The following is a 23,761-nucleotide window of genomic DNA, read 5'->3' as shown; positions in this document are numbered from 1 at the left end:
GTGTCTGGCCCTGCTGTTGTAGCTGGCTGGAAGTAGCTGGAAGAGAGGAAGGAAGAGAGGAGAGTGTGTGCCCCATGCACCTGGGTGCCAGTCCTGGTGGGGAGGGGGAACAAAAGGGACAGGCTGATAGGTGAGGGAGAGCTGGACGGCCCAAGAACCATAAGTGTCCAGCCAATCCATCCAGCAGAAACTGGATAAACAAAAAAATAGTTTTGTTAAATATGCAAATTTGACAAATTTGTCATTCAGCATATTGATCTTTGGTGAATTCACATTTGGCAAATTACTTTTCCTCAATAAATTGTCCTAGTTCATAACAGGTTCCCCTCACTTAAGCTAGTAGGAACTGGGTTTGGGTCCCTGTATCCAGGAGTCCTAACTCAATGCACTGAAGTCCTGCAAAAGTCAACCGCTTTGATACACTTGTACCTACTAATAAATAATATAGCAGATGTTGTTGGATCTTGGTAAAACATATAGTTGGTACTTTATTGCCAACATTTAGTATTCCTCCTAAGATACCTGTTGAACCTGCCTCTAAACTCTTTTTTTTTTTTAATTTATTTTTTTTGGCTGAATTGGATCTTCGTTGCTGTGCGCAGGCTTTCTCTAGTTGTGGCGAGTGGGTGTTGCTCTTTGTTGCGGTGCGTGGGCTTCTCACTGCAGTGGCTTCTCTCATTGTGTAGCACAGGCTCTAGGCGCACGGGCTTCAGTAGTTGTGGTTCGCGGACTCTAGAGTGCAGGCTCAGCAGCTGTGGTGCACAGGCTTAGTTGCTCTGCGGCATGTGGGATCTTCCCAGACCAGGGCTCAAACCCATGTCCCCTGCATTGGCAGGCGGATTCTTAACCACTGAACCACCAGGAAAGTCCTCTAAACTCTTTTTGGAGTCTCTTTAGCAGATTCAAGTGTCCCTGTTTTATAAATATTGGGGTGTTAAACTCGTCTGTAGGTATTAGAGATGTTCCTTTATAAATTGATATTGTGAAGTTGTATTTTATCCAATTTAACTTTGCTGATTTTGTAACTGAGCTTTTTAAAAAATGCTTGAGAATCTGCCAGTTGTTGGTTGTAGTTTTTTCCTCGTCTCTGGGCATCAAAATTGAAGACATCAGTTATTTGGAATTTTTAATTGCTGTGTTAGTGTCTATGTTGCCAGACAGACATCATTCCATTTTCTTCCTCCTCCATTCAGAGACATATTCTCGTCTCTATGTTTTATTTTTTTGATTGACGTAAAGTTGATTTACAATGTTGTGTTAGTTTCTGCTGTACAGCAAAGTGATTCAGTTATACATATGTATATATTCTTTTTTACATTCTTTTCTATTATGGTTTATCACAGAGTATTGAATATAGTTCCCTATGCTATACAGTAGGATCTTATTGTCCTTGTCTCTATGTTTTCAGTTCTTCCCAGCATTATTTTAATTTTTTCCTCGGGGTGAAATAAAAAAATCTAATACACAATTGAAATGAAAATAATAGATTGTCAAGTCTGTTGGAAGAAAATGGATTTTGTGGGCTTCCCTGGTGGCGCAGTGGTTGAGAGTCCGCCTGCCGATGCAGGGGACACGGGTTCGTGCCCCGATCCCGGAAGATCCCACATGCCGCGGAGCGGCTGGGCCCGCGAGCCATGGCCGCGGAGCCTGTGTGTCCGGAGCCTGTGCTCCGCAACGGGAGAGGCCACAGCAGTGAGAGGCCCGCGTACAGCAAAAAAAAAAAAAAAAAAGAAAATGGATTTTGTAATGACAAATGAGGCAAGTCTGAGGATAGTCAAACTCGAGACTTTAGCAAGCAGGTCTCAAAAAAATACAGAAAAAGTGAGTGTTAATCCATGACTAAACCCTCTAAAATAAAATACGCTCAAGAAAAGAAACATTCCCCTTACTCATGAAATCTCTACAGTTTTATATAACAAACAGGGTAGTAAATTAAAGAAACCAACGTGGCTGAACCTAAATCAGCCTGAGCTCAGATTTAAGAAAACCAGGGGGAACGATAGAAGGAAGGTGGTAACCACAAGCAGTGATAAAAATGTCAGTTGCCCGTAAAAATACTGTCAAGAAGACCTAAGTCATAGATGAGCTGAGACTTGGGGAAAATAATAATAAAAATGAGGGAAGAACACTGCTTTGTTGAACAAGGATGGCAAAGCGGTATCGTGTGAATAGGTGTTTTCATTTTACCCATCAAGAAATGTTCCTGAAACTAAAAGCAAGCATCAGGGAAAGTAAAGGCCAACTAGGAAAAAGAAGACAGCTGGATGTTGTATTAGTTCCAACCTCCAAGCCAGGCGACTCCCATCCCAAGATTCTGGAAAGATTCAATAGGAACCCCCGTCCACTGGCAGGAATCTTTGAGCAGCCAGAGAGAATTGAAAAGGTGCCCCCAAACTGAAGACAAGCTTTCCTGGTTTTGCAAATGTGAACAGAGATCCAAAAATTATAATTCTTGTTGAACCTGACATAATCTCTCAGAAAAAGTCTAAAAATCAACAGTTATATAAGTACTTAGTGAAAAAAGTAGTGAGAAGAAATTGAGTTAGAACTCACCTCTCGATGATTTCCCTCAAACAATGACTTAGGTAAAGACATATTTACCAAGTTTGCAAATAGCACAAACCCAGGAAGGATAACTTGTCTTTTGGATGACAGAATCAGGATTCAGAATATCATCAGGCGAGAATAATGAGAAGAAACCACAAAAGTGACATAAATGTAAAGTTCTGCCTTTGGGTTCAAAATGCCATTTGCACACATGTGCCCCAGGAGAGCCTCTCGGGAGGCCGTGAGACCCCCCCAAGACTCTAGTATCTGTGATTCAGTCATGTGCAGCACTGGCGTGCAGGTAAGAAACTTACTGCTGGAGAGGAAAGCAAGAGATCATTCTTTCCTATTTAATTGGAACCATTTTCTTGAATTTTCAGAGGGCAAGGAGCATAGAATTTTCTAGAGCTTAGAACACTGAAATAGTGCCAGAAAACAACTTCTTAGGTTTTGCTCAGTTGTTTCAACATGGCATACGTTCCTGGCCAGACCCTCTGCAGAGCCCAGCCTTCTCTCTGCAGAGGGGGGAAGGTTTGTTTTGTTGAACTCAAAGCCCATCGTCCAGCCTTTCTGAAAAAGGGAATAGCAGTTACGTCCTTTAGCTTCTCTTTGACACCAAGAAAAATTGTTCCCAGCCTCCTTTTCTTCATATCTGAGACCAAAAGAAATAGCCAAAATGACATTTATGATTTTTTAAATGGTTTTTGCATTTAATACCTTATTTTTGGCTTTCCTTTTAACTTGTCTAAAAAATTATGGAATGTCAAATTTTCTGTAATTGTCATTATTTATTTATTTATTTATTTATTTATTTATTTATTTATTTGGGGCTGTGTTGGGTCTTCGTTGCTGCACACGGGCTTTCTGTAGTTGTGGCGAGCGGGGGCTACGCTTTGTTGTGGTGCGCGGGCTTCTCATTGTGGTGGTGTCTCTCATTGTGGAGCACGGGCTCTAGGGCCATGGGCTTCAGTAGTTGTGGCTTGCTGGCTGTAGAGCGCAGGCTCAGTAGTTGTGGTGCACAGTCTTAGTTGCTCCACGGCATGTGGATCTTCCCAGACCAGGACTCGAACCCGTGTCCCCTGCATTGCAGGTGGATTCTTAACCACTGCACCACCAGGGAAGTCCTGTCGTTATTAATTTTATAACCAGAACAAATATTTTAAAATTATGAGATTATTTTAGAATATCTTTTCTTCTAGAAACAAAGCAACTAACAACCAGTAAATTCCCATGAAGTTTTCATAATGGAAAAAATCAGCTTGATCACATGCATCCATCCTTGGTGAGAGAGAATCATTACTAAATGAAGCAAAGAGTTATATATCCTGGTCTTCAAAAGATACCAGGCCTAGAGATAGCATAGAAAATGAAAAGAATCTGACTGAAGCTATAAGGAGAAAAGAAATTTTGGTATAAAATGGAATAGGAAAGCAGCCTTACAATAGTACTAGATGACTCGGAGAACCCCTTGTCAGAAAAAAAAAAAAAAAAAATCAAGGAACAGTTTGTTAGAGAATATTATATTGCTTTCTAACCGAGACAAATTTAAAAAACTCAAGCCCAGCCTCACTAAATTATGCCATTCAGAATTAGTAACTTCTGACTTTCCACATCTGAGGCTTCTTTGATGCATGGCAGTTCTTGGCCTTCTCTGTTCAGCATGTGCATTGAATTAACAGACCTGGAAGGAATGAGTATTTGACGGGAAGCAGACAGTGCGTCTTCTGGTCTTAACTCCACCACCAGCTCGCTATAAGCCCTTGAGCAGATCAACCTTTTTTAATCAAGATTAAAAGTCTTCACCAAATTTCTTTATTCATTAAAAAAATATATTTCTATTTGCATGATGAAAAAGCTCTGGAGATGTTTCACAACAGTGTGAAACATTACTGAACTGTACACTTACAAATGGTTAAGATAGTAAAAATAAAATAAAAGTCAGTGTTGGCTACTGAGCACCATAGAAACAGGGTGAGGGGGATATATCTTGACGCTCAGTCATTTATCAGACATTGTCTTAGGCATAGTGATACAAAGACCCACCTCCTGCCGTCGAGAAGCTTGTGGTTTGTCAAAGGAAATGAATGCATAACTCATAATAAGCTTGTAAGAGTATAAAGAAAGTGGCTTAATGCACAAAGGTCAGAGTATATCTTTAGACCGAAGTGAGAGACATGAAAAATGTTCTGGGGAAACTTCATCAAAGAGGAGTGGTGTTTGTACCAGGCTTAAAAGGAGATCTCCAAAGTTTAAAAAGTGGCCTTCCACGTCTAGCCAAGATGGAGTAACAAGGATGAAATTTACCCCCTTACCTGATACAACAAAAAAAAACAGATGAAATATGTGAAACAATAGTTTTCAGGATACTAGATATCAGACAGTGAAGGATGGTGATCCATGAGAGACAGAGAACAAATGAGGTGAGCCGTACAGCTGCCCTAGCTTACTGCCTTGAGAGAATATCCAGGCTGTGGCACAGGGAGGGGGAACCACTATGGAGCCTGGGGCCTGGGAGACTAAGGCCACTGAAGTTTACAGGTCAGAATAACAGAGGAGAGAGCTGCACAGAAAACTGGAGATCTGCAAGGGCCTCTGTTAAGTATCCACCTGAATACTGATCAGCACATGTTGTTAGAAAACCACCTGAGGACAAAAGAACAATCAGGAGGATTAGAAGGAACAGTGCCTGGTACTCACAGAAAGTGGGGAGTAGTACCTGTTCCCAGCAGCCAGACTGGAAAACCTCATTAATTTACAGGGCATTAAATATAGTACTCAGAAGGATCTTGCTTCAGTAGTGGGGGATAATTGGCCCTAGACTGAGCACTGCTCTGGTTTCCTCTAACAAATTCGAAAGTAAGACCCAAAAGGATCAAATTATTTCCAAGTAACTTAACTGCAACCCAGAAAAAGCTCAAGAATAGTTATAGGAATACAAAATTATCCACCGTCAAGTAGGTAAAATTCACAGTGTCTGGCATTCAATCAAAAATTAGCAAGCCTGCAGAGAAGCAGGAGAATGAAACCCATTATGAGGAAAAAAGTCAATCAGAACCAACCCAGAAGTGCCACAGATGTTAGAAATAACCAACGGGACATTAAAATAGTTATTATCACTTTATTATAACAGTTAAAGACATGGAAGATATCAAAAAAGACCCAAGTCAAACTTCTAGAAGTGAAAACTATGTGTGACATGAAAATACACTGGATGGGATTAATAGCATATTAGACATCGAAGAAATAAAAGATTATTATTAATAAAGTGAACTTGAAGACATAGCAATAGAAACTATCCAAAATGAAGCACACAGAGAAAAAAATTTTTTGAAAAAGGAACAGATCATCAGTGAACTATGGGATAACTTCAGCCAGTCTAATATATGGGTAAATGAAGTCCCCGACCAAAGGAGGAAGACAGAAAAAAATATTTAAAGAAATAATGGCTGAAAACTTTCCAAATTTGATGAAAATCTCATAAACTGACAAATCCTAGAAATTACACCCAAAAAATCATGAAGAAAATTACACCAAGGCATATCACAATCAAATTGCTCAAAACCAATGATAAAAATAAAAACTAACAGGCAGCCAGAGGAAAAAGACACATTTTATACAAAGGAATAAATATAAGGCTGTAGCAAATCTCCCATTAGTAACAATGAAAAGTGAGAAAGCAGAACAACATCTTTAAAATACTGAAGGAAAAAACTGTCAACCTACAATTCTATACCAATTGGTAATAGCTTTCAAAAATGAAAGTGAATTAAAGACTTTTCTGACACACAAAGGCTGAAACAGTGCATTTACCAGTAGATTCACAGCACAGAAATGTTAAAGAAAGTCCTTCAGGCAGAAAAAAATATGTATACCAGATGGAAATACAAATCTCCACAAATGAATAAAGAGCACTAGAAATAACAGCTACGTGGGTAAATATATAAGCTTCTTTGGCTTCTTCTGTGTGTTCAATCTTTTTAAAGGCAATTGTTTAAAGAATAACAGTAACAAAGTAATACGGGTCAATTTGTAAATTGCCCATAACCAACCGAATTGTTCATGCCCCTAATAAGAGTTTCAAAAATGTGATGCAAAAACTGATAGAACTACAAGGAAAAATGGAGAAATACACAATTATAGTTGTAAATTTCAGTGCCCCCTCTCAATAATTGATAGAACAAGTGAACAGAAAAATAAGTAGGCATACTGAAGATCTGAACCACTGTCAACTGAATTGACCTAATTGACATTTATAGAACATTCTACCTAACAGCATCAGAATACATATTCTCTTCAAGTACATATTTGCCAAGATAGACCATATTCTGGGCCATGATACAAGTCACAATATAAAGGATTCAAGGTCCCTGCCATAATGAAATAAAATTAGAAATCAATAACAAAAAGATCGCCGAAAAATCTCCAAATAAGTAGAAGGCAAATAACACACGTCAGAGCAACACATGGGTCAAAGAGTTGATTAAAATGAAGGATACAAAGTATTTTGAACTGCATGAAGATGAAAACACAGCATATCAAAATTTATGTAATGCTGCTAAAGCAATTCTTGGGTGGAAATTTATAGCACTAAATGCCTAGAACAGAAAAGGAGAGAGGTCTCAAATCAGTGAGGTCGGCTTCTACTTCAAGAAACTAGAAAAATAAGAGTAAATTAAACAAAATAAGCAAAAAAAAAAAAAAGAAAGAAAGAAGACAATAAAAAATCAAAGCTGAAATCAATGAAATAGAAAGCAGAAAAACAGTAGCAAATATCAGTGAGACCAAAATAAAACAGATCAGCATCTAATCAGATGAAGAGGAAAAACAGATGACACAGATTACCAATATCAGGATGAGAGAGGTGATATCCATACAGATTCTATAGATATTGAAAAGATTAAAAGGGAATATTATTATTAACATTTTATGCCAGTAAATTTGACAGCTTAGATGAAATGGGCAAATTCTTTAAAAGGCACAAACCTACACCAAAGCTCACACAAGAAGAAATAAATAACCAGAATAGTTCTTTGTCTATTAAGGAAATTGAATTAGTAGTTAAAACTTTCCCACAGAGAAAACTTCAGGTCTAGGTGGCTTCACTGGTGAATTCTATACATTTAAGGAAAAAATACCAGGTATATGCAAACTCTTCCAGAACACTGAAAAGGAGATACTTCCCAACTCATTTTATGAGGCCAGCCTTACCCTGATATCAAAACCAGACAAAAATATTACAAGAAAAGAAAACTACAGAACAATATCCATTGGGAACATAGATATAAAAAACCTAAGCAAAGTTGAGTATATCCACTTCAGCAGTATATAGAAGGAAAAATCAAATCCAACAACATATAAAACGAATAATACATTATGACCAAGTGAGATTTATCCCAAGCATGCAAGGTTGCTTTAACATTCAAAAATCAATCTATGTAATTCATCATATAAATAAACTAAGAAGAAAAACCATATGACATCTCAATAGATGCAGGAAAAGCATTTGATAAAATCCAACATCCGTTTCTGATAAAAACTCTCAGCAGACTAACAATAGAAGTAACTTCCTCAATCTGATAAAGGGCATCTGTGAAAAGTCTTTCACCATGTTTAATGGTGAAAGATTGAATGCTTTTCCCCTCAGACAGGATTCAGCACAATTGGATATTTTTAGGATAGTTACATTGTCCGTTTTGGATAATTGTATTAATTGGATAATTTGTATTGTCACTTTATAGTGTCACTTTGGGAAACAGTGGCAGTTTTTTAAAAAGTTAAACATACCTAACCCTCCTAGGAATTTACCAAAGGGAAAAATGAATGCATATAAGCACATAAAGACTCATACACAAACGTTCATGGCAGCTTTATTTGTAACAGTCAACTACAGGAAATAACCCAAATGTCCATTAACAGGTGAATGGATAAGCAAACTGTGGTATCCATACAGTGGACTCCCACTCAGCAATAAAAAGAATGACTATTGATACACAATGCCACATGGCTGAATTTCAAAATTCATTTCAAAATGAACACTTGGTCAAAGAAGCCCACCTTAAAAATGTACATACGGTATGATTCCGTTTCTGTAAAACTCTAGAAAATACAAAGTAAGCTACAGTAACAGGAAGCACATCATAAGTGGTTGTCTGGGGAAGGCAGGGAGGTGGGGAGGAGGCAAGAAGAAGAGATTACAGAGGAGAACAAGGAAGCTTGTTGGGGGGCAGCGGATATTTTGAGCATGGCCATGCTTTCAGGGTATATACACACCTCAGAACTTTTCCTGTTGTACTGTTGCCACAATGAAGCTGTTAATAAGCTTGGAACTGGGCTCTAGAGTCTAGGGAAGGAGGTCCAGGTGAGATGGGTCAGTGCATTGGGGGTAGAAGAAAACAGCATGAACAAAGCCATAAAGGGAATCCTTGAAAATACATGGGCTCCGTTCTGAGAACAGTGAGAAGTAGTCCGGTGTGGCAGCCTCAGAGGTTGTACAGAGGGAGTGGCAAGAAATACTAGAAAGGTATGTAGGTGTGACCAGGTTGTCAAGGAACTGGAAGGCAATGTCATGAGTCTGAATTGATGCCAAAGCAGGAGGAAGTTGCCAAGGAGAACATGTAGAGTGAAAAGAGGGACCAGATTGGAACCCTAGGCAAATCCCGTGTTCCATGGATGGGAAGTCAAAAGGGTAGAAGGAGACTTGAGGGAACTTAACTCTTGGAAAGAAGAGGATGGCATGATCAAATGCCTCAGCGTAAAAGGAGATTAAGACCCGGAAAAATCCCTTTGACTTGGTGGCCTTAGAAAGTGCCTTTATTTAAGTGTTGGAGGTAAAAGCCAAATTGCAAAAAAAAAAAAATCAAAAAGATTGAATGGAAGTATATAGTCTGATCTTTAAAATGTTAGCTTATCTCTTTCTATTCTAAATTCTATGACTTTACACTCAGAAATTTAATTTTTTTTGTACTGAACCAGTTCAGGAAAACCAGCTCCGGATATCTCTTTTGTGAATGAGAACCTGAAAGTCGAGATGTAGATGTTCTAAACTTGACCGGCCCGTGCTGACTCCCCAATGAGCAAGGTTCTGAAGTTGTTATTCTTCCACTAGGTGAAAGCAGTAATTCTGCAATTGGGAAACAGTGGTTGATCCTAAGAGATCAGGGTACAATTTTCAAACCTCATACACATAGGGATTCTGATACCCCATCTCCCATGGGACCCTCTATTATTTGATGGCAGTTTATTGGACCTCTCATGTAGGTTGAAGAAAGAACTTAAGGGACTTCCCTGGTGGCGCAGTGGTTAAGAATCCACCTGCAATGCAGGGGACACGGGTTCCAGTCCTGGTCCGGGAAGATCCCACATGCCGTGGAGCAACTAAGCCTGTGCACCACAACTACTGAGCCTGCACTCTAGAGCCCGCGAGCCATAACTGCTGAGCCTGTGCGCCACAACTACTGAAGCCTGCATGCTCTCGAGCCCTTGCTCCGCAACAAGAGAAGCCACCACAATGAGAAGCCCGCACATTGTAGCGAAGAGTGGCCCCCGCTTGCTACAACTAGAGAAAGCCTGCAAGCAGCAACAAAGACCCAATGCAGCCAAAATAAATAAATAAATAAATAAATTATTTTTTAGAAAAAGAACTTAAGACCACGAATAAAGGGAAATAGTTTTACAAAGTAACTTGTTTTATGTATATGAGCTTTCAGAGCCATATTCTACTACTTTCTTATATACAATTTCTGCCAATTGTTTCTTATATTTTATAAACCCAAGCATTCTGATAGCTAACTCCAGGGTCTCTTTGAAACTTGTTTCTGCATCTTAAAAGTCATCCCATCTGTTGGATTCTTATTTCAGTGCTATTTTCAACTGTCACTAGTGGAAGCGTAATCATATTCACTGTTTTGTGACTAGACTCTGAATCCTTGGTAAATAAACTCAGCATTGTCAGTTAAATGATAGCCATCTGTTCAGAAGAACAGAACTCAAACCTGAAAGTATACCTTTAGCAAAAGGAAAGGTGTAAAAATAAACATCTCAGCACCCGAGAAACCTTGGTTAATTGTTAGATATTACACATTATTCCTGTTCTAAGTCACTTAACCTTTCTAGAAGAGAGGCAGTAATAAATCAAAGCTGGTGTTTATCACATTGAGAAGATGTGAATATTAACTCCCGGAAGCACATTTCTTAGCCCCTGGCCTACCATCGTATCATGTAGTCCAGGTGGGTAGTTTAGCTATCCTGAACAGTGTGTGAGGTGCTTTAGATAATGTTACAGAATTTTCTTTAGGGTTTTATACTGTTCAGAAAACTTTTTCACCTTTGTTGCATAAAAGATTAGACAGTTACAGTCGTCCCCAGGAAGACTTGGCAGGTGACTCTAAAAGCAGATTCCTGGGGACTTCCCTGGTGGCGCAGTGGTTAAGAATCCACCTGCCAACGCAGGGGACACGGGTTCCAGCCCTGGTCCGGGAAGATCCCACATGCTGCGGAGCAACTAAGCCCATGCGCCACAACTACTGAGCCTGCGCTCTAGAGCCCACGAGCCACAACTACTGAGCCCACGTGCCACAACTGCTGAAGCCCTTGTGCCTAGAGCCCGTGCTCCGCAACAAGAGAGAGCCCGCACACAGCAACAAAGACCCAACTCAGCCAAAAATAAATAAATTTATTTTTTAAAATAATATAAAAAAAGTAAAAGCAGATTCCTGAGGACTTCCCTGGTGGTACAGTGGTAAAGAATCCGCCTTCCAGTCCTCAGGGGACACGGACTAGATCCCTGGCTAGGGAACTAAGATCCCACATGCCACGTGGCAACTAAGCCTGCACACCACAACTATTGAGCTCGCCAGCCTCGACGAGAGCCCACGTGCTGCAAACTACAGAGCCCATGCACAGACGGAGCAGACCGTGCACCATAACAAAAAGATCCCATATGCCTCAAGAAAGATCCTGTGTGCCACAACTAAGACCCAACACAGCCAAAAAATAAATAAATAAAAATAAGGGGCCTCCCTGGTGGCGCAAGTGGTTAAGAGTCCGCCTGCCGATGCAGGGGATACGGGTTCGTGCCCCGGTCTGGGAGGATCCCATATGCCGCGGAGCGGCTGGGCCCGTGAGCCATGGCCACTGGGCCTGCGCATCCGGAGCCTGTGCTCCGCAATGGGAGAGGCCACAACAGTGAGAGGCCCACATACCGCAAAAAGAAAAAAAAAAAAAAAATAAATAAAAAATAAGGAAAAATTTTTTTTTTTTTTTTTTTTTTGCTGTACGTGGGCCTCTCACTGTTGTGGCCTCTCCCGTTATGGAGCACAGGCTCCGGACACGCAGGCTCAGCGGCCATGGCTCACGGACCCAGCCCGTCTGCGGCATGTGGGATCCTCCCGGACCGGGGCACGAACCCGTGTCCCCTGCATCGGCAGGCAGACTCTCAACCACTGCGCCACCAGGGAAGCCCAATAAATATTTTTAAAATCAGTAAATAAATAAATAAATGCAGGTTCCTGAATGTGCTGTCCTTTGTAGCTTCCATCCTAGATAGAGGAGTAAGAAGGTCAGGAGACCCAGGTTCCTTTAAATAGAAAACCTTATGGTTTAAAAACTCACCATCAGTTATAGTGCTTGGAACCTAAAATAGCAAATAGGGCAGAGTAGCACGCTTGCCAGTTCTGCAGTGTTCTTCGTCTCACACATTTGGGAAAATAGATTTTTTTGACATGCTTCCTCTTCCTTCTGCCTGACTCTCTCCTGATCTACCTAGCAATGAGTTAGACTTACTGCAGTTTTGTTCTCGGATTCTATTAGCAGATTCCCTTTAGTAGTAAAAAGGAGTCAGATATAAGGCTTTTTGTGGCTTTTAGGTTCCTGTCTGCCTTGTTTCTGCACCTCTGCTGTTGTCAGATCTCTCAGACGAGGGCACTGATTGACCACAAACTGAAACAAAAAGATGCTCCGTTGCTGATAAGCATCATTGGAACCTAGCTTTTCAGAAGTCCTATTTTCTTTCCAGTGCTGTGGGTATGCTGAACCCAGGACTGGTGGCTACTGGAGGTAGTTGAGCAGATAACCATCTTGGGAATTCTGGAGTCCACGTGATGAACTATTCCTCACCCCTCAGTCTAGCTATCATTTCTCTGAAGAGCAGTCATCTAGACACACTCTGAAGAAAGAAACAGGAATCCTTACAAGATAATGGATGGAAAACACTATTAGGAGAAGCCCGCCCCCGAGGCCAGGGCATATGATGGAAAGAGGGGAGCTGCAGAGCAGACAGAGAACTCAGTGCATCTAATCTAATAGGACTGAAATAAGAAGATCGATACCCTTACGTCGCCCCAAAAATCCCTTTCCCAGTTGTATGTTATTACACCACGTGTATAGTTGATGTTGTTTACCCAAACAAAATTTATTGTAAACATAAAACTTATAATAAAACCTCACGTATTTCTATTTTACTCATTGAAAATTTTCATCAGTAAGGAAAAGGATGCAAAAGAAATCAAACATGAGACTTTGTAGCTTGAGGCTCCTGCCTAACGATTTTTTAATGGATTGGGCTGTACACACAAGGTCAGTCACAGGTGGCCACGGTGGAACTGCAGGAGGTAGGAAGGACTTTGGGCCTGGACCAATAGGAACCTCAGATTGAGAGACTGGTTAGTTATTTCAGGTTTGCTATCGATTATTATCATCATGCTTAGTATTATGTGAAACAGTCTATAAAGTCTGGATTTTTTTCATCAAAATGAATGCTTTACGTTTGATTTCTATATATCAATTTTTCATTGATTTTATTAATGAAAATAGTAGTAGTAACTACTTCTTAAGGTCCTATTGTTATATCCATTTATTTACATAAATTATAGGACTTAATCTTCAAAGTCACTGTACTGCAGCTTAGACATTCTTATCCCCATTTTACAGGTGAAGAAATGGGTTCAGAGCATATAAACGATTGACCCAAGGTCGCAAAGCTAATTAAGTAGCAGAGCAGAGTCAGAGTCAAACCCAAGTTCTCTGACTGTAAAACTCATGGTCTCTGAAAGCCACTGTCTTCGTATGAAGACCAGGAGCGTAAAAAGCTTGACAGGGACACGCGTCTTGATTTTCAGAGAGCTTTAGCTGTACCGCACCTTGTATGGCTGTGCTCTCATTTCCTCAACCTGTGGAGTGAGCCCCGACTCAAAAGTGTGAGACTTTCTGTAGATAAGTTAGATACCAGAGATACAGCAAGACACCCCTCCTTCCCGCACTGAATTTACAAATAGATAATAAAAAGCAATTACAGTTTTGCTGAGAACCATGCAGGTGAACTGAGGAGTGCTGTGAATGAGAGGTTTGCTTTAAAAATTTTTTTTTAAATTAGGAAAAGACTTGTAGGAAAATATTTAGCCTAATCACGAGAAGAATTTGTGGAGAACTTCCTATTTTTAGAAGAAATAAAATTGAATTTCTTTACTCAACGAACTATAATTCAACCTAATTCAGGCAAAACTAGCTAGCTTTGCAGAATTTTATCTTTTTTTTTTAAACATCTTTATTGGAGTATAATTGCTTTACAATGGTGTGTTAGTTTCTGCTGTATAACAAAGTGAATCAGCTATATGTATACATATAACCCCATATCCCCTCCCTCTTGCGTCTCCCTCCCACCCTCCCTATCCCACCCCTCTAGGTGGTCACAAAGCACCGAGCTAATCTCACTGTGCTCTGCGGCTGCTTCCCACTAGCTATCTATTTTACATTTGGTAGTGTATGTATGTCCATGCCACTCTCTCACTTCATCCCAGCTTACCCTTCCCCCTCCCCGTGTCCTCAAGTCCATTCCCTGTGTCTGTGTCTTTATTACTGTCCTGCCCCTAGGTTCTTCAGAACCTTTTTTTTTTTTTTTAGATTCCATATATATGTGTTAGCATACAGTATTTGTTTTTCTTTCTGACTTATTTCACTCTGTATGACAGACTCTAGGTCCATCCACCTCACTACAAATAACTCAATTTCGTTTCTTTTTATGGCTGAGTAATATTCCATTATACATATATGCCACATCTTTATCCATTCATCTGTCGATGGACACTTAGGTTGCTTCCATGTCCTGGCTATTGTAAATAGTGCTGCAATGAACATTGTGGTACATGACTCTTTTTGAATTATGGTTTTCTCTGGTTATATGCCCAGTAGTGAGATTGCTGGGTCGTATGGTAGTTCTATTTTTAGTTTTCTAAGGAACCTTCATACTGTTGTCCATAGTGGCTGTATCAATTTACGTTCCCACCAACAGTGCAAGAGGGTTCCCTTTTCTCCACACCCTCTCCAGCATTTATTGTTTGTAGATTTTTTTGATGATGGCCATTCTGACTGGTGTGAGGTGATATCTCCTTGTAGTTTTTTTTGTTTTGTTTTGTTTTGTTTTGTTTTTTTTGTGGTATGCGGGCCTCTCACTGTTGTGGCCTCCCCCGTTGCGGAGCACAGGCTCCGGACGCGCAGGCTCCGGACGCGCAGGCTCAGCGGCCATGGCTCACGGGCCCAGCCGCTCCGCGGCATATGGGATCCTCCCAGACCGGGGCACGAACCTGTATCCCCTGCATCGGCAGGCGGACTCTCAACCACTTGCGCCACCAGGGAGGCCCTCCTCCTTGTAGTTTTGATTTGCATTTCTCTAATGATTAGTGATATTGAGCATCCTTTCATGTGTTTGTTGGCAATCTGTATATCTTCTTTGGAAAAAATGTCTATTTAGGTCTTCTGCCCATTTTTGGATTGGGTTGTTTGATTTTTTGATATTGAGCTGCATGTGCTGCTTGTATATTTTGGAGATTAATCCTTTGTCCGTTGCTTCATTTGCAAATATTTTCTCCCATTATGAGGGTTGTCTTTTCGTCTTCTTTATGGTTTCCTTTGCTGTGCAAAAGTTTTTAAGTTTCATTAGATCCCATTTGTTTATTTTTGTTTTTATTTCCCTTTCTCTAGGAGGTGGGTGAAAAAGGATCTTGCTGTGATTTATGTCACAGGGTGTTCTGCCTATGTTTTCCTCTAAGAGTTTTATAGTGTCTGGCCTTACATTTATGTCTTTAATCCATTTTGAGTTTATTTTTGTGTATGGTATTAGGAGGTGTTCTAATTTCATTCTTTTACATGTAGCTGTCCAGTTTTTCCAGCATCACTTATTGAACAGGCTGTCTTTTCTCTATTGTATATTCTTGCCTCCTTTATCAAAGATAAGGTGACCTTGTGTGTGTGGGTTTATCTCAGGGCTTTCTATCATGTTCCCCAGATGTATATTTCTGTTCATGTGCCAGTACCATACTCTCTTGATTACTGTAGCTTTGTAATATAGTCTGAAGTCAGGGGGCCTGATTTCCTCCAGCTCCATTTTTCTTTCTCAAGTTTGCTTTGTCTATTCGGGGTCTTTTGTGTTTCCATACAACTTGTGAAATTTTTTGTTCTAGCTCTGTGAAAAATGCCATTGGTAGTTTGATAGGGATTGCATTGAATCTGTAGATTGCTTTGGGTAGTAGAGTCATTTTCACAGTGTTGATTCTTCCAATCCAAGAACATGGTATATCTCTCCATCTGTTGGAATCATCTTTAATTTCTTTCATCAGTGTCTTATACTTTTCTGCATACAGGTCTTTTGTCTCCTTAGGTAGGTTTATTCCTAGGTATTTGATTCTTTTTGTTGCAGTGGTAAATGGGCATGTTTCCTTAATTTCTCTTTAAGATTTTTCATCATTAGTGTATAGGAATGCAAGAGATTTCTGTGAGAATTTTATCTTGTATGCATCACCCTGAGTAGTCTTTGCCAATTACTGATACAATTGTTTCCTTTGTTTCCTGTAAACATCTTTTTTGGGAAGTCTTAGTTGTCACTGAGATTGTACCTATAACTGTGTACATATGTGAATTCTCTTCACTTATACCAGGTGGTGAAAGACAATGGAAAATTGTCTGTAACACACTGAGAGGAAAGTATTGTCAACCTATAATTCTTTACCCAGCCAAAGTATTAATCAGGTGTGAAATTAAAAAGCCAAAACAAACGAACAAGGGGAAAAGCATGGTCAGACAAGCAGAGGCTTTTCACACACCCTTTCATAGGAAATTTTCCAAGGATATATTCCCGCAAACTAAGGTAATAAAACAAGAACGAGGAAGACGTGAGGACCAAGATGTAGCAGATCCAAATCAGGAAGGAAACAAAGCCTGAGCAGCAGCTGTGGTTTAAACTTGGCGGAGCCATCCGTCCAGATCAGAGCAAGCAGATAGAGGGCATCAGTGAATGGTCCCTGGGGAAAGGGGGACTCATGAGTTTCTATATTATCCTTTAAAAAGCTAGACCATGATGACAAAAGGCAATTATCAATTCCAAGGGGGGAAAAAACATTCAAGACAGAATATATTTTGGGATATTACTGAAGTAGTGAATAATAATTACATGGTTACAGTAATAAAACACTGCTTGATTTCCAACTTTTGGAATTAATCTTAGTCAAAGCAATTGCTAAGCATGGAAGCCTTTGAAATGTTACAGAACACTGAGTTGATAATAGTATTTTTTTAATGCCTTCTATGTTCCAGGCACTGTTCTAGATGAGGGGATACAGTGAACAAAAGAGCTCTTAATGCTCACATTCTAGAAGCCGGGGGGTGGGGGTGGGGGGCGCTAAACAATAAACACATACAAATAAGTAAGAGAATGTCTAGAGTAGCATGAAGATAAACAGGATAACATGAGAGCGCATAGCTAGGGGTAAGAGGTTGCTTTTGCTCACACGGAAGACCTTTCAGAAGGAGTGATGCTCCCATTAGGATTCCAAAGATGAGGAAAAGGAGATGATCTGGGGTGTTACCAGGCCGAAGAGCAAAGGCCTTAAAACAGGAATGAACTTGTGATGGTCAAAAGATAAGGGGAGGGAGATGCAAGAGGGAGGAGATATGGGGATGTAGGTCGATGTATAGCTGATTCACTTTGTTATACAGCAGAAACTGACACACCATTGTAAAGCAATTATACTCCAATAAAGACGTTAAAAAACAAAAAAGATAAGGGCCAGTTTAGCTGGAGCAGAGTGAATGAGGGGGAGAGTGTACGAGCGCGGATGATAGAGAAAGGCCAGGCCAGATCATTGAAGGTCTTACGGGCCATGGTGAGGGGGCTGCAGTGAGAGACCACGTTTTAACAAGAGGAGCGATGTGACGCGATCTGACTTATGTTTCAGAAAAATCACGCTGGCTGTTTTCTAGAGGACAGATTATAGCGAGATTAGAGGTGCTGGTCCTGGAGAGAGAAGGTGATGACTTGCACTAGCGTTTTAGCAGTGGGGACGGTGAGAATGTATTTTGGAGACCACGACGACAGGACTTATGTAAGGTGAAAGGGAAGGAGAGGATTCATTTCTGGCTGGAGCACCTGGTGGTTGAGGTAGTGTTGGCTGAGAGTGGGATGTTTGGGATAGGAGCACCTTTTGGAGGTAAAATCAAGAGTCCGTTGTTGGAGATGTGACAAAGGAAATATTCTCAACCTCGAGGAGGTACAAGTATTTGGGAGGGAAGCAGAAGTGCTGAAAGGATAGAGATGCCAGGATCCTCACCTTATACAGTGAGCAGTAAAAATATGGTTTCTTGTTGATGGAACAAAGCAAAGGATACCTATATTGTTTCATGTAATACAGAGAATCCAAAGTGATACAACTATATTGATTAAGTTATAGATGAGGGGGGAAAGAGGAGGCTATTAGTGATATAAATGCAGGTGTGTCATAAAAAGAAGTCAGTGGATAATATCTAAAATTGGTAAATTAAGAAAGAACTATGTGAGCTTATTATTAAGTGATTGGCGCAAACCATCAAAAGAACTAAAAATAGAAGCAATTTTAAAAAACAAGCATGGGGCTTCCCTGGTGGCGCAGTGGTTGAGAGTCCGCCTGCCGATACAGGGGACACGGGTTCGAGCCCTGGTCTGGGAAGATCCCACATGCCACAGAGCAGCTGGACCCGTGAGCCATGGCCGCTGAGCCTGCACGTCCAGAGCCTGTGCTCCGCAATGGGAGAGGCCACAACAGTGAGAGGCCCGCGTACCGCAAAGAAAAAAAAAAAACAAGCATGAAAGAAGGGAGCAGTGGGTCAAGGGACTGTTGCTTTTTTTTTTTTTTTCAGTCCTCTGTGTGGGTTATTTCGTTAAAGAATGAAAGGGTAATGTTTTTAATGGCCTCAACAAAATCAGATTTTCTGCATATGGCGTGGAAGTACTTTCTGGTTTCCCAAAATTAATGGAACAGTGGGGAAGGAGTGGGGTATTAAAAGTCTTATTTCTCCAAAATAATACCAAGAATCTTCCACTTTAAAACATGCTAGAAGGCGGGTGTGCTACCAGGTGTCAAAAGAAAAGGTTAGTTGTCTGTTCCTTTCTTGACCTGTAGGTGCTTCAACAATTCTAATTTAATTTAATTCTAATTTAAATCACGTTCCGTGTCCTCTACCACCCTCTAGAGAACCATCCAAGCCCCCACCAGAATTTACGGTTTTTCTGGGCTATTTGGCCAACTTAATGGAATGGAGAGTCCCAGGAAAGGCAGAAAGGCTGGAGGCGGAGGCAGTGCAGAGAAGTGGAGTGGCAGCCCCAGAAACAGACGCTTACAAAGTGACTGGGGGGACTTCCCTGGCGGTCCAGTGGTTAAGACTGCGCCCTTCCAACGCAGGGGGCGTGGGTTCGATCGCCGGTCAGGGAACTAGATCCCGCATGCCGTGCTGCACGGCAAAAGAAAAAGCGGGGGGGTTGCAAGTATATTGCTTAGCTGGAGATTTGTGGTCAATTCCTTGGCCACGTATCTATCAACAAAAGTGTCTTTACCCACCCGCCAGCCTCCTCTCTCCCATCCCTCCAGCCCAGCAAGCTGAGGACACATTGCCACTGACTCACCTGCTCTAGCATAAATGGGGAAGAGACCCTTTGAAGACCTCTTCTGAGTGATGGTCTGAGTTACCATCAGGAGAAATTCTCTTCCGTGTGTTTCTGTTTGCTTTTCTCTCCACCCTCTTAGCCTGTTTGTTACTGTGACTTCTGCTTCTCCTTTTGCCCCACATTCTCCCTCCCAGACCCCTTCCTCCCTGGAACCACCCTTTCCGTAGCCTGGGCTCAGCTACTTTCCCTCACCTCCTCCCCGACAGCAGACATGCGCACTGGGTGGCTGACATCCATGGGAGATTAGTTACAGCATCGATGGACACCCTTGGGATGTACGTGTTTTAGGAAGAGGAATGTTGTGTTAAAATTCCATCCAGGTTCCATCCCTCACTCCTTAATATTTAATTTAATGCCTCAGACCCCAAAGCGTGGCGTTATAATATCCATCTGTGCACAGAGTAATCCCATCAAACTCGAATTTCACCCAGTCTTGTGGATTTTCTGGAACTTTACAACAGAAGCTGTGAAAGCATGAGCAATGTCAGAAGAGCCTTAAGCAGCGTGATAACCTTAGCTTACTGTGGATGTGCGCTGGTAGGAGGAAACTCTCCTTCCCATCTTACAACCAAGAAAGTTTGACTAAACATCAGGACAGGTTTTTGACTGTCAGAGACTGATGAAATGATGGGAACTGCAGATATAACTGCTTTCCATCCTTAGTGATACCTGAAAATAGAAGTCATACTATACTGTTGCCCGGGAGCAGATCAGGTAACTTCTGAGGTTCCTCAGCTTCTCAGTTCTGCTCATCTTTCACTGGCAATTGATGGAGTATCGTGAGACTGTAGGGTTGGGATGAGCTTAAAGATTCCAGCCAGTTCCAGGCAATGGTCAGACTTCAACAGAACTCATCCCTGACTGCTTAATAATTGCTCTGTTTGTAAGGACCTCCAGACCAATCGATTCCACAGCTCCTTTGGTGATTTATTTAATGATCTTAAATATCCCACTCAGGAAATTTGGTCCTCTTCCTAAACCGAAATTTCCTATGCTTTGGTTTCTTCTCGTTCTCAGGGACTGTGGGAACAGCTGTCACCATCTCGTGACTCACCTTATGATACCTTCATATACTCATCTGACCTTTTATCTCCTTTATTTATGAGTCTTATTCTCCGGCTCTTTAATATATTCAAATTATATGTGCTCAAGATCAACAACAGTTGGAAAGCAGTCATAGTGGGATGACTACTGAGTTGTGTCTACTTCCTCACTCTATAAAGTTACTGGAAATTCAGATTTAGCTCGATATACCAATCATTGACCAATCACTGCTCATCACTCCCAGATGCGTGCTTTGAGAGACAGGAAATTCACACTACTGGGCGTGCACGCCATTGCTCACCCAGAGGGAGGTGGCATTTCTCAGTCTCAGTCTGAGAAACTTCCTTTCGCTTCCCTTAGGTGCTCCCCATTGTAAGAGACGGGTTAGATTGGGAGGGGCCGCACAGGAATGTCACAGGTGTTTTGGCCGTAGCAGACACCAACACAGAGTCTGTGTGCAGGCCTGAGAGGAGTTACAGTCCCAGAGGCCTGAGTGCCCTTGGGCCCGAGACAGCTCAGAACTCTCCAGAGATGAGTCACCCTTCACAGGTTCAGCATTTTGGCCTAGAGCAACACCATCCCCAGTGAACAATGGAAGAGAAATATGCCTTACCATCTCCACCACTGAGAAAACGAATTACTCATATTATTTTTCTACAATACCAGGACAGTCAGTGCTCGGTAATAAAACGCTGTAGTCATGAACATTTATTGACAGCACAGACCTCAAGGTGTTTATTGAAAAGCTATCAGATTCTCTAGTCATGGAATTGATGTATTATCAATGAACATTTACTGAGCGCTTATGACACAGGAAACACCCTTCTGTACATTGTGGGTAGCCACACGCATCCTTCAGTCCCCGACCTCGGGGAGCTCCTAGTCTTGACAGCCAACATGAACCCGGACAAGCGCTGGTACCCCAGTGAAGTCTGTGTTAAAGGTGCATGAAAGCATAGAGGCCGGAGCCCCTAACTCTGCCTTGGAGAGTACAAGGTGTTGTTCTTCCAGCTGGTCTGGAAGCACTTGTCCAGCAGAGAGGCGGGGAAGGGCTGAGGTGGGGCACCGGAAAGGCAGGTACCTCTCAGGGGCTGATCTGGGTGGGACAGATTGCCAGGCACCTTCTATGTGAGCTGACCGTAGGTCCTCACTTGCCAGGAACTGTCGTGGTTTATGGCTGTTGCCCCAACATAATAATTAATAGAGCTGCCTCTTTTAACTCTGAAGAGCGTCCCAGACAGATGATCAGTTACACAGCCACCTGACGTATACACTGTGCAGGTGGCTTAGTAGGTTTTGTGAAGTGGTGAACGAATCAGATTTGTGTTCTAGAAAGATAACTCCAGCAGCTACGAGGAGGACAATTTGTAGAGGGAAGAGACTAGAAGCAGAGAGAGAGAGAAGTAGAATTAGATACCATTTGCCTTGAAAACTAACTGTGTCCTAACCATATTCCAAACACAAGCTTGCCTAAGTGTTGGTTATAAGAACATCTGTCTCCAGTTATAATTTTTTGAACAGCCTCAAAGCTGCATAGATGTTCTGAATGTGTCTTGTTCTTTTAAATTCTTAGTAATTTTCAGAAATTATATTAGCAGTGTATCTACCAACCTGCCCTTTTTTTTTTTTAACAATATCACAGAGACAAAGAAGATTCTGAGAAATTCTTGGGGGGGGAACATCTCCAGACTTTTTTGGAGAAAAGGTCTCTGCAAGGTAGAGGAGCTCTGATTTGCACAAGTTTGTATTAGAAGGTCACATGATCTTTTGATAGGAAGCTACTCCTGGCCTTTATTGTGACATTCCTTTGAATGACTTTCCTAGTCCTACAAACAGGTTTTACCAAGCCACCCACATTTCTCAGGTGTTTTCTCTGAGACAGATGACTGGGGCTGAGGTGTCTAAGCCATGGAGCTGAGTTAATTGGACCTGGAGACTAACCAGGAACAGTGGCCTCATTAGCACCCCTGAACTAACCCAGCACAGCCTCATTGCACAAGGCACTTCTGGTAAATGCACCTTGTAGGTGGATGTCTGTGATCACCCACATCTGGGCATGTATGCTTCCTTCCTATGGGGCTGCTTGGACAGGCTGACTAAGCCTGGTGACAGCATGAGACCCCGCAGCGGCCAAGTCATCTGGAAGGGCCTGGAGCCCCACTTACCAACATGTTCATGCTTGAGAAGCAACGTGACATGGCCGAAAGAGCACAGGCTCTGGACTGAGACCGGCCCGCGTTTCAGTGCATCTCTGGATGAGACACCTTGGCTGTTTTCCTAAACCTCTGGGTACCTTATAATTCATCATCCGTGAGTGAGGATAACAGTGTCTGCTTTGCATGTTGGTGGAATGGGGTTAGTCTAGCCAAACAACGAGCACAGCTGTGGCACATAATAGATGCCCAGTTGATGGTGGCTGAGTTTATTCCTGTTGTCATCATGATTATTACAGAATCGGTTCCGTCCCAATACAGCCATTCGCCCAACAAATACTTTCTGAGCACATATTACTTGCTGAGCCGTGTCCTGTGCTCCAGGGCTATAGCCGTGAACAAAATAAACAAGGCTTCTGTCCTTAGGATGCTTAGACAGACACCCTAATCCACCTCGTCTTCCTTCATTCACTTTTTTTTTTCAGTTGTTTATTTATTTATTTATTTTTTGCTGTACGCGGGCCTCTCACTGTTGTGGCCTCTCCCGTTGCAGAGCATAGGCTCCGGACGCGCAGGCTCAGCAGCCATGGCTCACGGGCCCAGCTGCTCCGCGGTATGTGGGATCTTCCCGGACCGGGGCACGAACCCGTGTCCCCTGCATCGGCAGGCGGACCCCCAACCACTGCGCCACCAGGGAAGCCCCTTTTCAGTTGTTTATAACATGTTTTATTGTACGTAATTTTTCAACATTCTTTTTTTCATATCCTTTTCCATTATGGTTTATCACGGGGTATTGAATAGAGTTCCCTGTACTCTACAGCAGGACCTTGTTGTCCGTCCTCTTCATTCACTTCTTAATTTATCAGCTTCTGCCCCCTTTACCAGTGTCCCCTTACCCTCAGCCAGAAACTCCTGTCTCCTCAATAGTTTTACCCCATTAACCCCCCCGAAAGGCCAGCATCTGCACCTCCTCCTCACCTGCAGGCACACCCACTTCCCTTCACAGATGGTCCCTGACTTACACTTGTTCGACTTTAGAATGTTTTGACTGTAT

At 41.8% G+C, this 23,761-nt stretch overlaps 1 protein-coding gene across 4 annotated transcripts in view; it reads left to right on the top strand.

The window, feature by feature from the left end:
* The window catches only part of MYO1D (myosin ID), a 348,552-nt gene that overhangs the window by 258,561 nt on the left and 66,230 nt on the right, over positions 1-23,761 (top strand). The window contains exon 22 of one of the 4 annotated variants that reach the window (XM_060082678.1): positions 12,560-12,623. The exons of the other annotated variants lie outside the window; for them this stretch is intronic. Within the exon in view, the coding sequence (XP_059938661.1) occupies positions 12,560-12,608 (49 nt within the window). The 3' untranslated portion in view covers positions 12,609-12,623. Of the gene's footprint in view, positions 1-12,559; positions 12,624-23,761 lie in introns of those variants that run through there. 4 annotated transcript variants of the gene reach the window in all.

The sequence above is a fragment of the Mesoplodon densirostris genome, chromosome 18 (assembly GCF_025265405.1).
Source record: "Mesoplodon densirostris isolate mMesDen1 chromosome 18, mMesDen1 primary haplotype, whole genome shotgun sequence".
Taxonomy (NCBI): Eukaryota; Metazoa; Chordata; class Mammalia; order Artiodactyla; family Ziphiidae; genus Mesoplodon; species Mesoplodon densirostris.
The sequence above is the reverse complement of the archived record's forward strand: the minus strand, read 5'-3'. Positions and strand labels throughout refer to the sequence as shown.